This window comes from Rhineura floridana, chromosome 16 (genome assembly GCF_030035675.1).
Source record: "Rhineura floridana isolate rRhiFlo1 chromosome 16, rRhiFlo1.hap2, whole genome shotgun sequence".
Taxonomy (NCBI): Eukaryota; Metazoa; Chordata; class Lepidosauria; order Squamata; family Rhineuridae; genus Rhineura; species Rhineura floridana.
The window spans coordinates 35,267,021-35,282,071 of record NC_084495.1 but is presented as its reverse complement, the minus strand read 5'-3'; the positions used below and the strand labels follow the sequence as shown (position 1 = coordinate 35,282,071).

Genomic DNA, 15,051 nt, shown 5'->3' with positions numbered 1-15,051 from the left:
AGTATATACGAGGTGAGACAATCTTCCAGGTATCCTGGTCCCTGTTGGAACTGTGGGAATGCAACTCAAATTGGGTGTTTTTCGTGTCTGAAGGGAGATAGGAGTCCTCCCAGTTGCTAGGCTGTACCTGTTCTCTGCTCAACCGCCAATCATCCTTCCTGTAAACTGATACTCTTAGGGATGCTAAATCATACCTTTCAACTCTCCTCCTGCTTCTTCTCCATCTCTTGACGAGAGACAAGACACCTTTGTTTTGTCTCTTACACCAGTAGCATGAGGTCAAAAACTATGACTGGTCTTTGCACCTCCAATGTATCGAGTTAGCTAGAACTAGAATCTCTTTTCTGTCTATTATGTATTTCTTTCAATAATGTAAGGGTTTTTTTTATTTTACCAAGTCTGAAGCCTCAGTTATTGTAGCAGAGTTAAGTCTGCTTCTTTACAGGTATAGTCTCTCACACAGAGAATCTGCTGCGCTGCTGATGTAAAAATGAACTCTGCTAACAATCCCAAACTGTATTGAGATTTTTTAAAAAAATAATAGCATAAAACATTCATTTTAAAAATAGCAATAAAAGCAGACTTTTAAAACCTTGGACCATAAAACCACATGAAGAGATAGATGAAATCAAGAGCTTTAAAAAGATATATACATTATATGCCTGGATAAGCTTGCCTAAACAAAAAAAGATTTTAGCAGGCATCAAAAGCATTATAAAAACACATCAGGTGGTGTACACAATGCATTAAGAACAACAATACATTAAAATCCAAAATTACAATGATTCCCACAGTAGAAGACAGATCAATAAAACAGTTCTCTCTAAAAGTTCAGTGTTTAAAATTGATAAATGCTTGGGTGAACAAAACAGGCCTTTAGTAGGCTGTTCCAAAGGCCGGGCCACACAGCATCGGGGAGGTGGCTTCAAGCAGGCCCCATGTCCATGTCCATGGGATTGGCCAGTTGCCAATTCTGGATGGAGATTCCACTCCCTTTGAAAGAAGAGGTTTGGAGTTTGGGGTGCTCCTGGATCCATCATTGTCACTGGAGGCTCAGGTAACAGTGGCTAGGGTTGCCTTTTACCAGCTACAGCTGATAGGCCAACTCTGGCCATTCTTAGACAGGGATAGTCTGGCCATGGCGATTTATGCATTGGTGCCTTCAGTGTCCCGGACCTCGAGGTGGTGCAATATGCTGTGGCTAGACTGTTAATGGGGACAGACTACGACCAGGCCATAACTCCCCTGCTCAAAAGCTTGCAATGGCTGCCCATAAGCTATCAGGCCAGGTTCAAGTTTCTTGTATTAATCTACAAGGCCTTTAACAACTTTGGTCCAGGATATGTCAGGGACTGCCTGATCACTGAGTTCTTTGAAGGAGTCACTGTTAATGACCCCATGCCTCAGATGCACAGCTCGTATCGACCAAGAGCCACGTGTTCAGTATTGTGGGCCCAGTTTTGAGGTATTCCCTTCCAGTTGAGGTCAGATAGACCCCTCCTTTTTGAACTTCAGGTTCCTATTTAAGACTGTTTTTATTCTGGCAGCATTTCAACTGAATTCTAATGGTTGTAGTTGTAACTGATTTTTATTGCATTGGTGAGCTATTTGTACACCACACAGAAACGATTGTAATTAAGCAGTATATTAATTGTCAAAATAAGTAACAAGAAAATAAAAGACATGCCTCCCCAGTTGCCATAAGGTGTACCCGCATAGGCAGTGGAGTGGCCACAGGGTCCTGATCTGCAGATTTCAGTGAACGGGTAGGAGAAAATAATCTCACACAACCCAGCCCTATGTGGTTTAGGGCTTTAAACAATATTAGTAACACTGTGTTTGTTTGTTTTGTTTATCCGGCTCACAGCAGGGGATGAGTGATAAGGCAAGTATGCACTAGCATGCTGCTCATTCATGCTAAACCATGATAATCCAGAAACTCTGGAACTGCCTGCCACTGGCCAAAGCCCGTGCATCTTTAAGGTATAGAAGATCTTCTTAACTGGCATAGAGCGAGTGGGATCTGAAACAAAATGTTGCAGTGGGGAAGTGCTCCTGTTCAGTCTTCCAGCCAAGCAGCCACCCCTTGTTTTAGGGCACTCCATTCCATCCACTGATTCTCTCTCCCACCCCCACCCCTTCACAGGCTGTGCCTACTGAGCATATCCAGTGCCTGCTTAGGTTTAATTTCCTTAAGATTCTTTTTCTAGCTAAGTTCACTGTTGGCATATATAATCAACAGTGACTATCTTTTTCATTTGCCTTTCACATCTGTGCAGCATGCCCAGATCAACTGAGTGCAGCTTTTCTATGCTCAGAAATGCAGCAATGGTTAAGTGTCACCAACACAGGAGCCTGCACCGGGGGGGGGGGGGGCGTGCCGCCATTTGGACAGAATTTTATGACAAGGGTCATTTCTGGTGACAGATCCTTTATTTGACTGTAATTTGAGTTCTGGTTGCCCCTTTCAAGATAGTGACCAGCCCAGAGTCACAGAGATTGGGGAGGGTTTTTGTTACAGAGCAATCCAAACTATAGGATGCCAGCATAATTTATGTGGGCCTCAATTAAGCCGGAGTAAGTTACCCCGATTCCAAACTCCTTTCAGCAGTGAGGCTACTGCCGGTTGAGCCAGTCACCGAGGCTAGCAGAGGGAAAACAAGCCTTTAAACTAGTTTGAATTGCACTTGTTTTTGTCCTGTAACTTCTGTTGGGCTGTGAGATCTTATGATAGAGCTGAAAGAAGTTTGGAAGGGGGGTAAGTCTCCCACCCCCATCACACCCCTTTTTGGGAATTAACCCCAACCTCTGCTGAGCCGGCTTCAGCCGAGCCAGAATGGAGGACTTACACTGGTGTAACTCTGACTGAGCCGGGATGCTGGACGTCAACCAGCTGAGCCCAGGCTCAACTGATTCAGCCAGATCCACCTATCCCAACTCCCCCTCATCCCAACAGATCTTGGATTGTTCCCTTAGTTTCAATCTGCTAGGGATTTATGCATCAACAATGTCTGGCATCCTGGACAAAGCCTTTTGCCTCTGAACCAAGGCCCTTCTCCAGGTTTTTGTTGTATTTTCCAGCATGCCATGGAAAAGAAGAGGCTGAGCTCTCCATTTGGCTAAAAGGATACACATCGGTGGTTTTGCCAGCAGCAGAAGCAACTCTCCTTTCTGGCTTTCGTCAGTAGTGATAGAAAGCAAGCATGTTTGATCTGGCTTCCATTTTTTGCATGAGCCTGGGACAGAGCCTTCCATCTTGGCAAGGTTAAGGAAGATCTTGGTTCTGCCCATTGGCTATAGCCAGAGAATGTAGGATTTCTAGCCTCTGCATGACGCATCTCTAATGAAACAGAGGCAACAGCCTCATCCACTTCTCTCCCACAGGCTGGATGGGAAATTTCAGCTTTTCCAAATTGTTGGGTGGAACAATAGCTGTTAATCTTGCACATATGTGTGGATGTGTTTTATAAATGCGATTTGCCACTTTAATCAATTCTCATTGCTAGCACCTAAGCTGCCTTTTTTTTAATGAAGAAAGCCGTTTCAATGAAGAGATGGCTATTACCATATGAATGTGTGTCTAATTGTCCCCTCTTCTAACTCTCGGAAGTAATTGGCAAGCCTTTTGAGTGACAGGGAGGTTAAGGAATGTGCCCCATTTGCATTTGTGATGCAAAATTGTTCCTCTTCTAAATAGCTCTTACCTCCATTGTCTTTGCTGAGCACAATAGGAACCTGTCACTGCCAGAGTAACAATAGCCAGAAAGCTTCCCTTAAAAGAATGCAAGTATAGGCACCACATCTGACAGTACACCCTGCAATTAATGTACCTGTGGCTGAGAAGCTTAACTGAATTGGTCTGAGTCCACAGAGAAGTCCCTGAAGGCAGCATAAGGAGCACATTCCTCTCTCATCTGGGAGAGCTTGATGCACCCATCCAGCAAGGGCCTCAGTGCAGCAATATGCATAAACCAGTGGCTATCTCCAAATGCCAAGGAAGAATAATGCCAGTCTCACTTAAGCTTGCTGTTCATGGTCATGATACCAGGGTGCCACCTAGAGGTCTTGAGGATTTTCTTAAAACACAGAATGCGCAGTTGGGCAATACCTTTATCAGGACCAATCAAAATGTTGCAAAGTAACACACAAGCCTTTGAGTTCTCCAGAATTCTACATCAGGCTAGATGTTAGGCAAAACAGGAGTTAGGGGATGGAGGAGTGGGGGAGAGATACAAAAACTAGGCTGAATGTCAAAGCCTTGAGGTCTCCATTTATACTACCAGCAACTTGCAGGTATCAAGTTACACCTAAAATTCTGGGGCAAAGCAGCAATGGCTGGTCTCCACTTTTTGAAAACATGTTGGTCTCTCTCATGCCTTAAGCCACTGGTAGGGAACTGGTGGACTTCCAGATGTTATTGGACTCAGACTCCCACCAGCCCCAGCCAGCACGGTCAAGTCAGGAATGATGGGAATTGTAGTCCAGCAACATCTGGGGACCCAAAGGCTGCTTAGACCAGCCTTTCCCAAGCAGTGTGCCTCCAGATGTTGTCGGACCACAATTCCCATCTTTCCTGACCATTGGCAATGCTGGCTGAGGCTGATGGGAGTTGTGGTCCAACAGCATCTGGAGGCACACTGGTTGGGAAAGGCTGGCTTAGACCATCTTGGCACCCACAAGCACATATGCGCCCAGAGGCTTTCCCTGGTACCCACAGGGTATCATTTTATTTATTTAACAAAATGTATATACCGCTTGATTGTTAATAGAATCTTTAAGCAATTTATAAATAATCCCCTAAGCATATCCCACACTGCAATTATGCTTGAGAGCAGCTTTTTATTGTGCCTGTGTTATCCACAAGTTTCTCTGGTTTGCAAATGTGCCCATGGGCCCCAAAGGGTTGGCAACCCCTGCTCTAAACCAGCAACATTTGGAGGTTCCCCATCATAGGAAGCTGCCTTAGTATTACAGTCCCACCACTGCTCCATCTTGCTCAGTATTCTCTGCACTGACTGGCAGCAGCTCTCCAGGATTTCAAGCAGAGTCTCTCCCAGCCCTGTCTGGAGATGCCGGGGATTGAACCTGGGACCTTCAGCATGCAAGGCAGATGTTCTGCCACTGAGCCACGGCCCTTCCCTGAATTAAGTGAAACAATTATTTAATTATATGCACCGCGTTGTCCAAGGTGTGACAGCAACGAGAGGGTTACACTTGGGTCCATTTCCCATCAGGTTCATTACCTACTCACCTTGTGGAGTTCTTCACCGACTGGGATGGACTGCATTCCTTAAGTCGGCCTCTTCCATCCTTTGGGGCCCCAGCTGTTGCGGGACTACAATTCCCATCATTCCCAACTATTGGCCATTTAACTCAGATCAGTGTATGGAGCCATGGTAGGCCCTCCCCAGCTACAGAATTAGAATGGCCTACAATTGTGCCTTTGATTTCTTCCTCTGGTGCCTGCAAAGACTCTGTGCCCCCACCTCACTCATTGCCCCCTTTGTCATGAGGTGGCCAGGGTGGTCACCTTTTTTCTCCTTGGAAAGAAGCTTTTTTCGCCTTGTAAGGAAGAAGCTGGAAGAGAGACGCTCTTCCCTACTTCCTCTTTCAACTCTATGTGATTTTCAAGGCTCAATTGGCACCACAGAAGCTGAACAGAAAGCAGAGTGGCAAAGAGGGTAGGAAGGGAAGGGGAGAAATCTGGAAGGCCTGGAGTGGGAGAGGGAAATGGAGTGGCTGGGGAGATGAAGCAGGGAGAAAGCAGGCCGCCAGAAAGGGAGAGAGAAAACACACATACTACAGATTATTGTTATGGATACTCGATACCAGCTATGATGGGACAGTTCTGGTACTTTTATGCTTCAAGTTCACTGCATCAGCATGCATGCATATTTACCTATGAGTAAGTCCCAATGAGTTCAAAGGGATTTGCTTCTTAGGAAGTGTACTGAGGATTGCAGCATTACGTGACCAAGACTGGACCCTTTACAGATAACCATCATTAATGATTTAACATGAATGTACTGATCACACCCACCTTGCTACTCCCTGTTAGCAGGCAGGGGAAACAAGCCACAAACCCTGGCTTTGTGTTACATCCAACCTGGGGATTGTAATTTGTTTTACTCAAACAAACCACAATTAGTAAGTAAAGGAGGACAAACATTGGCTACATTTATTAATTAAATTTTTATCCCACACTTTCTCCCAAAGGAGCCCAGGATGGCAATATTTGGGGGGGGGGGGCGCTGAGTAAAACAAAACCCTGGTTCAGGTGTAACACTAAGCCAGCAATTGTGTTGGAGAAAAGGGACAGAGAAAAGGTCCCCCCCCAATAACACTAAGCTCATGGGCATCCAATGAAGCTGAACGTTGGAAGGTTTAGCACAGACAAAAAAAAGTATTTTGTACAGCACATAGTTATCCTATGGAATTTGCTCCCACAAGAGGTAGTGATGGCCACCAACTTGGATATATTTAAGAGAGGATTAGGCAAATACATAGAGGATAAGGCTATCAATGGCTACTAGCCATGATGACTATGCTCTGCCTCCATAGTTTGCTTCCGAAAACCAGTTGCAGGAATCCACAGGAAGGGAGAGCTGCTGCTGCGCTCAGGACCTGCTTGCAGGGTTCCTGTTTGGGCATCTGGTTGGCCACTGTGAGAACAGAATGTGGGACTAGATGGGCCACTGGCCCGATCCAGCAGGGTTCTTGTGTAGTTTATTTCTCCTCCATGATAGCAGAAGGGAGCAAAGTGGGCGAGATCAGTGCATTCACATTATACCATTAACTAACGTGACGTGGGAACTAGGCCAGGGTCTCTCATTAGGACGTCTACGTGCACAGACTACTCAGTAGCTGAGGCAGCCAAGCACAAAAATGCATTAAGTCCAATTTATTATAACACTATGAACATTTTAGCAATGAAAGTCACTCAAAATCAGAATTGAATGGTGCAAGTTCAGTCCCTCTCATCTTCCGCACCCAAACGTCTGATTCCAGGTATCGTACAATTCCAGGTCTTTGGAGGATACACTGGGGCGGACGGTTTTTAAAGCACTGTCAAAATCTTGAAAAACAATAGATCGGACTTGCTCTGGTGCGATAGTCGTAATGTCAGCAGACTGAAGGCTGCGGATGGGGCCTAGAGAAGCCTCTCGGCAAAGCTGAGTCACATCAGCCCCAGAAAACCCATCTGACTTTTTAACAATGAGTTCCAATTCCTCTTCAGTCAGGGAGCAACGTTCCTTTGACATCAGCCGAGACACTATCTGCTTTCTGGCAGAAGCGTCGGGAAGCGGGATGTATAGTCTCTTCACCAACCTCCTTCGGGCAGCCTCGTCGATCTCTTGTGGCCTGTTGGTTGCTCCTACAACCAGTATGCGGTCTTCCGAAGAGGTTGTCGCTCCATCTAGCTGGACCAAGAACTCTGTTTTTATTCTTCGAGAAGACTCGTGTTCCCCATCTCCACGCTGGGATAAGAGAGAATCAATCTCGTCAATGAAGATTACTGCTGGCTGATGGCATCGTGCCACAGCAAACAACGCACGGACCATCTTTTCTCCCTCGCCGACCCACTTGGAGGTCAGTGAAGAGGCACTGATGCTAAAAAAAGTGGCCCCTGACTGGCAGGCAATGCATTTGCCGATGAGTGTCTTCCCTGTCCCAGGAGGACCAAACAGAAGAATTCCTTTTGGAGGACCTCGTAAGCCAGTAAAAATGTCAGGCCTCAACATAGGCCACACTACAATCTCCTTGATAGTTGCTTTTGCAAACTCTGCTCCAGCAATGTCATCCCAATTTACTGGAGGCCCATGGTCCACAATCTCTTGCATGATGAGCTCTATCATTTTCGGTTCTATATTCTTTAACCGTTCGTCTGTTGGACAAGCCAGCTCTGTGGATGCAGTCCCACAAGGTTTGCATTGCATTCCCACGTTTCCATTTCCATCTTCTTTTGGTACTGGAGGAACAAACTTTCCAAACAGACCCCGAGACCTTCCAGCCCCCAAAGACTTTTTTGTGCCACCGTAAGATGGGAACGGGGCATGCTGGGGCTGGTTTGGGTGTTTCTTCTGCTGGTCCACCCAGAGCTGTTCTTTTGCCGTTTTGAAACCTGGTGCTCTGTTCTCAGTGCTTTGGCTTCCATTCCCTGGATACTTTTTTCTTTCTTTATTAATCAACTTGTTAGGAATAAAAGCAGAAGAGGCATGACTACTTTCTTCTCCGGACCCAAAAAACACTTTCCTTTTTCCTAGGTTGCCCATCCCTGCAGGGAAAATTGAATGAGTGGGAAATGGTGAATTCTGCCCAAAGCTAGAACTTTTAAATCCTGAATCGCTATTTACAAATGATGAGGTTGCACAAGAGGGAGTATGAGGCACTTCACGTATAGGCACAGGTGACAAAGAATGTGCCGCTCCTGCCTTGAAAAGCAAGCCACTTTGATGACTTTTTAAAGCTGGGGGGCTCCCAAGGATATCTGGTCCCCAATTTTTACAATTTGATGAGCCAGCCCCAAGCACAGATTTCTCATCTCCACTGCAGACAGTGAGTTTGGGAAGACTTGAAGAAAGAGAGGTAGTGGCCTCCTTATCAGTGCTCACATCAGCTTGTGCCACCAGAGCGCTCTGGAACTTTTTGCCAGCCTGCACCATCTCTTGCACACACTTCAGCTCCATCACGTTACTAGTTGTCAACCCAGATTGCCACTTGTCGCTGTCATTTTGCTGACATCTTGCCAACGTCATAATATCTTTAGCATAGTTATTCAAGCCAGTCTCAGCATTGTCACAGTCAATAATTGCAGAGTATTTTTCTGCATATTTTTTGAACAGGTCAGCAGCGCAAACCTGGGAGATCTCAGAGTTTGCCCATGCATACTGAATGTGTAGAATCTGTGCACGATATGCATCTGCCTTTTGTGCTGGTGTACAGGAGTCCGAAGTAACCACAAAGTAATTCTTCTGCCATTCACTCAGGTGTATGTCACTGGGACTATTGGGCTGCATTATCTACAGAGAAACGGAAAAAATGTGGTGATGAGATGGGGAGAGTTTGCCTCTGACTTTAGCTCTAGCTACAGAAAAGGATGTTAAGCGACAGCAGGATATTTATCATGACCTCTTATTTAACCACCACGATATATTTAGCAAATATGTCACACAGCCAAGAAAACAATCTCACTTCTTGATTTGAGGCAAGGATGGGGGAGCCTATGGCCCTCCAGGTATTGTTGGACTACAGCTCCCATCATCCATTGACCGTGCTGTTTGGGGGCTGATGGGAATTGGAGTCCAACAACATGCAGGTCCAAACACCAAATATTTAAAGTACATCCAATGCACATTTAAAGAACATGACTTCCCCTTAAGAATCATGGGAGCTGCAGTTTGTTAAGGGTGTTGAGAATTTGTAGCTCTGTGATGAGAAAACTACAGTTCCAGGATTCTTTGAGGTAAGCCATATGCTTTAAATGTGTGTTGGATGCATTTTAAATGTATGGTGTGGATCTGCTCCCAAGAAAGTCCCAAGTTCCTCATCTGTGCTTTAAACCCAGTGGTTCCCTGTAGCACTTTTAAAACAACCCCACCCCCCAGGTCCCAGGCCAAGGGCCACTCTCCTGGTATTGGGGGAAGAAATCCTCCCCCTGCAGTTCTTACTTTGCAGGAATATTACAGAGGACACTTCCAGACTGCAGCGGGGAGGAAGGCGCTGGGGATTTAATAATGCAAATTGAGATTCTGCAGTTATAAAAGTTGATTTGGCACTCTTATGCAACAAACTTACTCCCTCCCCCTCAAAATCAGTCTTATTTCCAGAAGGAGACAGGGAAATGCACAGAAAAGCATGATGTAACAATTCCTTGGCATAATGTGCTTTAACCTTCCCGCCAACAAATCAGAAGAAATGCTCAATACTGAGCCAAGTTCTTCTAAACCACAGGCTCCCAAACTATGGTCTGTGAACTTCATGCAGGTGGTCCGCAGCATGCCTGTATTAAACATTCATATTTATTTTTAACTGTATTTGCATCACTTCCTTTATTTCTTATACTGTATTTGATTGTATTTATTCCCATTTGAGTTCTATGGAACGAAAAATTGTAATGTAAGAAAGCACAATGCAAGAAAGGAGAGCAGCAACAGCAAAACAATTAAAATCATATAGCCTCTAGTACAGGCACATTACAATTGAATTGCTACAACAAGCAGAAAAATCATTAAGTGGTCCACTGAAACCACCAGCAATTTTCAAGTGGTCCCTCGGGAGAAAATAGTTTGGGAACCGCTGGTCTAAGTTCCCCACAAACTTTTCGTACAAGCCAACGAGGAGGAATGTTGCGTAAGGCTGCAATCCAATACACACTTGCCTGGGAGTAAGTTCCCTTGAACCCAATGGAGTTTACTTCTGAGTATGCATGCATTGGCTTGCCGCCTAAGTAACCACGTCGTTTGGCGGCCAGTCGCTCTGGGGGAGGTGGGAGGGATGGAGAAAAGAGGCCGAAAGCGTGGGGCGAACCGAGGCCCAGTCAGCGGAGCTCGCCCCATGCGGGAAGTGCAGGGTTGGGGAGGAGAGATCCCGCGGTGGGAGAGGAGAGATCACGCGGCGCTGCAATGAATTACGAACCTCTACGTCCGTCTCAGCAAACCCGCTCAGTGCGCTGCCAGCCCGCCGAAAAGCAAAGGCGGGCAAGAGAGGCTGCTCTTTCCCGGAGGGCGTGGTGGCGGCGGCAACACCCCTACGGGGGCGGATGCAAGTTGCAACGCTCTGCCCACTTCCCTGAGAGGAAGGGTAGGAGCCCAGCTCGACCCAGGGAGGGTAACCTCTGAGCAGGCACCTAAATGGCAAGAAAGAAAAAGCCCGGCGGCTTGCTGCTTGTGGGCTGTGAGCAGTGCAAATGCGCCGGGCGAGCGGGCGGGGCACGAGGCCTCTTTTACAAGAATTGAGGAGGAGGAGCGGCAGGAGAGACTGCCGGGTCAGGCCAGTGGCCCGTCTAGCCCAGCATCTTTTTCTCATAGTGGCCAACCAGATGCCCATTACTGGAAGCCCTCAAGCAGGACCTGAGTGCAAAGAGCAGGCTGTCCTGCGGTTTCCAGCAACTGGTATTTGGAAAGCATGGCCAGTGTGGCTAGTCCTCAGGGCTTTTTTGGTCATGGTACTCACTAGTTCGGAGCACGGGCAAGTTTTTTGGCTGCCCATGGCAACCACAGGGTGTTAGCACCCGGAGCGCTTTTGTCAAGGTGTGAGTAGCCGCAACTCTTTTTTTTTTTTACACAAAAAAAGCACTGGATAGCCTTATCGTCCGTGGATTTGACTAATCCTCTTTTATAAGGATGCTAATGGGGGGAAAAGGGCAAAGAATCCACTTCGTACCTAGGGAAGTAATAGCAGTAATAATAATAAAATGTAGAACAAAATGCTTTGGCAGTTGTAGATAATTAAATAATAATAGATAGGACAAAGACACCTGTGGCAGTAGTAATAATTGCAAATAAAAGATAGGACAAAGAATGCTGTAATAATCCTGTAATAGTAATAACAATAGGACAAAGAATGCTGTAATTATTAATAGCAGTAGTAGTAATAATAATGATAGGAGAAAGATGCCCGTAGTAGTAGTAATATCGATATGACTACTAGTAGTATTTATTATAGTATTATTGTAATAGTCATTATTGTAATAATTATTATTATATAAGTTATTATAATAGGACAAAGAAGATGTAATAGGACCTTTATTATTTATTGATTGAATTTATATCCCGCCTTTCCTCCCAGATTAACTTTCAGGATGAGCAAATGGTCAGCACAACCCTATGTAGGTCTACTGGGAAGTAAGTCCTACTGAGTTCAAGGAAACTCCCCTGTAATTGGGTGTAAGGGGCTGCAGACCGACAGGAATGGAAGTGACTACATTTCCCAGCATGCCTTGCGGGGAGCTTGTGACGTGCGCACTGCGTATGGTTCTCTAGTGGCCTTTTCTCCCGTCCCGCCATTTAACCCCCCCCCCCGCCTTGGCAGCAGCGGCGAAACGACAGCAAGCACTAAAAGGCCGAAGGGGGTGGGGGTGTGGCCAACAATTTTCGGAGATAAGTGGCGCGGACGGACTACATTACCCAGTGTCCCTCGGGAACAGCTACATCAGGCAGACCATTATTGACATTAGTTTGTACTTAAATGATGTCTCTTTTAAGTGGACTACGTTACCCACCATGCTTAGCGGGAAAGGGGAAGTAGACCCGCCGGGAGGCACACTAAGGGATGCTGGGACCTGTAGTCCCTATGGCGTGAGGGAAACATTCACAGCCATAACCGAGAGAGTTCTGAAGCTCCACCACCGGCGCCTTCAGTGTGGAGTTGTAGTTGGACTAAGTCCTGGGCGGCCAGGGTTCAAATCCCCACTCAGCCAAGAAGCTGAATGGGTGACCTTGGGCCAGTCACTGTTTCTCAGCCTAATTTACCTTACAGGGTTGTTGTGTGAGGATATAGGGAGGGGGAGAACTGTGTATGCCACCTTGAACTTCTTGGAGGAAAGGTGGGATATAATTGCAATACATAAATAAAAATCAAGAGAATCCCTCTAGGCTAGCATCCTGTTCTCACAGTGGCCAACCAAATGCCTACCGGAAGCCCGCAAAGCAGAACCTGAGTGTGGCAGCAGCTCTCTGCCCATGTGTGATTCCCAGGAAAATCAGAACACTTGCTTCCAGCCCTACCCGCTACTGGTGTATGGCCCTTGCAAGGTTGCGCCCTTGGGCTGAACAAGGTTCCCCATCTATGCCATCCAGAATGCTAGGCATGGCCATGCCTTCTCTGGGCGCCCCTGTCTTTGCCCTGACCAAAGTTGAGCAGGGCCTGCATCAGCAGCTCTGGGGAGGACAGCCACTCTGATAAAGGGACTGGAACATCTACCTTCTTAGGAAAGATTACAGCTTTGGGGGCTTTTGAGTTTAGCGAAAAAGCAAGCAAGGGTGTCCATGGTAGAGGCGTCTAAAATGATGCCTAGTGTGCAAAAAGTGGATAGAGAAAAGTTTTTCTCCCTCTCTCATAACACCAGAACCAAATGGGGTTATCCAATAAAGTTGAATATTGGAAGATTCAGGGCAGATGAAAGAAAGAACTTCATTATACTCTGGCATTCGCTGAAGGTACCCTGAAGAGCCCTGTTTCAGGGATCCCCCAAGAACCCCTTTGACCCCATCCCAAGTCCAGCCTTGATCTCACCCTGGGACTCGGGAGCAAAGGCAATAGCAAAGGCAATAGCAAATCCGAGAGGAAAGCCAGAGTCAATAGAGGGGCACCCATTTGGCTCCGAGGTGGCTCTCTTACCGGGGTCTACTCAGGAGGAAGGATCTACTTGGGAGGAGGGAAAATACCTGGTTGCAAGAAGTGATTCACCCGTAAACAATGAACCAGTGGAGGACCAGGTAGAGAGGGAGCTGGCAGTGACTACATACGGCTCCCTCAGCCTTTGTTGGGTTAAGAGAGTCCTTTTCAGTTCATTCATCTCCAGCTCCTCCTGATTTAGTGCATGGTATTACTTTGATTTGAGTACCAACCTCTTCAGCAGGTGTTGGTCATGGACAGCGAGTTGTTTTTCTACCCCCACAGAACTGTTCGGTATTATAAAAAATACACACAAAAATAGGAACTAATTTGGTTGGTCCTATTCCTTAGCCGAGTTGTAAAAATACAAGCAGCAGAATGAGAATATAAACCAGCCCCACCTTTCTCTATATAAATAACAGCAGACACGATCTTCTTAGGTAAAAGATAAAGAACATTTACTCACATATTCTTCATATGTTCAGAAACATAGGCTGTAGCTTAGATGAAAGAAATATAGTCTCAGTCCATCTTAGTCTTTGGTATGGATGCTCTCAGAGAGAGCATCTGTGCCATGCAGCTTCTCTCAATGGTGGATAGATCAGCAAAGGAGAATATTCAAAAATCCCCCAAGACAAAGGAGGAGGAAGTCAGGTGACTAAACCCCACCCATTAGGAAGTTACATCATGGTAAACAGGTACATGGGATATTCCCCAAATATCCCTTAAAGTGACCCTGCAATATTTGTTTACTCCAGCAAGAACCCCCAAGCCTGCTTTATCTATTTTGTCTAAATTTCTCTAAAACCTTGCCTATGTAATCTGTGTCTTATAGCTTCAGATTCTCAAGTCAAAACAAAAATGAATGTTGTGCGATATATATTTTTAACAGGTTGGCATTTTTTTGGACAGACTGCCCATCAGAACAACCTACAGGGATGTAAATCATATTGGGGGAGAAGGGTAGTTTTTACCTTGCCTGGTCCTGCTACCTTTTCTTCCTGCCACTCCTTCCATCGCATGTTAGGCCATGGGTGGGAAGCCTGTGGTCCTTCGGATATTGTGATCCATCACTCTAAGCTAGCAGGACAAATGGTCAGGGACAACGGGAGTTGTAATCTAACAACATCTGGAGGGCCACTTCTGTGTTGGGCAGACAAGAACTAGGGACAGAGCCTTCTCAGTGGCATCCTGTGGAATGCATGCTGATTTCTAAGAGAACATACGTGTAATACATTTTTGTTTCAATCTGCTTTTTATTAATGTCTATTTCTTGATGAAATTTTGCTGCTCGTTTTAAAGGAAACACTATCAGTTTTATGGTGACTTAATATATTGTTGTGGGTTTGGGGGTTGAGACAGATGATTTCTATGAGTCCTCTTCCAGCCTCTGATTTGGAACCCTGCACCTGGAGGTGATTGTGGGGCATCTACTCCTCTAGTCGGATGAGTCTCTTTTGTTAGTGTAATAGAGTGGCCAGGTGAGCGAATGGGTCTATCAAGTGCCCATTGTTGTTGAAACTCTTTAGGAGAGCCCCCCCCCCCCCCGGGCTTAAAAGAAGTGTGTGTTTGAGTGGAGTCTGAGGAAAGGCTGGAACTGGAGACACGTAGAGAGGCTGGCTCCCTACACCATGGCTTTAGGGTGCCTCCTGTAAGCCTGATGGAAAAGCAAGATATTGGACTGCTGATCCTTTGAACTCCTCCATCTTAAGCTCA

General features: G+C 46.1%; 1 protein-coding gene across 4 annotated transcripts; it reads right to left on the bottom strand.

Annotated features, from left to right (window-relative positions):
• Positions 1–6,886: 6,886 nt before the first annotated feature.
• Positions 6,887–13,823, bottom strand: LOC133371239 (fidgetin-like protein 1). 4 transcript variants are annotated; one of them, XM_061598445.1, is made up of 2 exons: positions 13,802–13,823; positions 6,887–9,020 (listed from the first exon to the last, which is right to left on the bottom strand). In XM_061598445.1, the coding sequence occupies exon 2, from the start codon at positions 9,015–9,017 to the stop codon at positions 6,978–6,980; it is 2,040 nt and encodes a 679-aa protein (XP_061454429.1). In that variant the 5' UTR covers positions 9,018–9,020; positions 13,802–13,823; the 3' UTR covers positions 6,887–6,977. The 4 variants fall into 4 exon arrangements, with proteins under 4 accessions (XP_061454429.1, XP_061454428.1, XP_061454426.1 ...); XM_061598444.1 differs by lacking the exon at positions 13,802–13,823 and adding an exon at positions 11,173–11,194; XM_061598442.1 differs by lacking the exon at positions 13,802–13,823 and adding an exon at positions 10,636–10,929.
• Between the last annotated feature and the right edge of the window lie 1,228 nt (positions 13,824–15,051).

Coding starts and splice junctions, on each gene's coding strand:
- LOC133371239 (XM_061598443.1), bottom strand. CDS start 10,432: ATGCATGCATACTCAGAAGTAAACTCCATTGGGTTCAAGGGAACTTAC. Junction 9,021..10,378: donor TCAAGGGAACTTACTCCCAG/GCAAGTGTGTAT, acceptor GTTTCTCTGTAG/ATAATGCAGCCCAATAGTCC.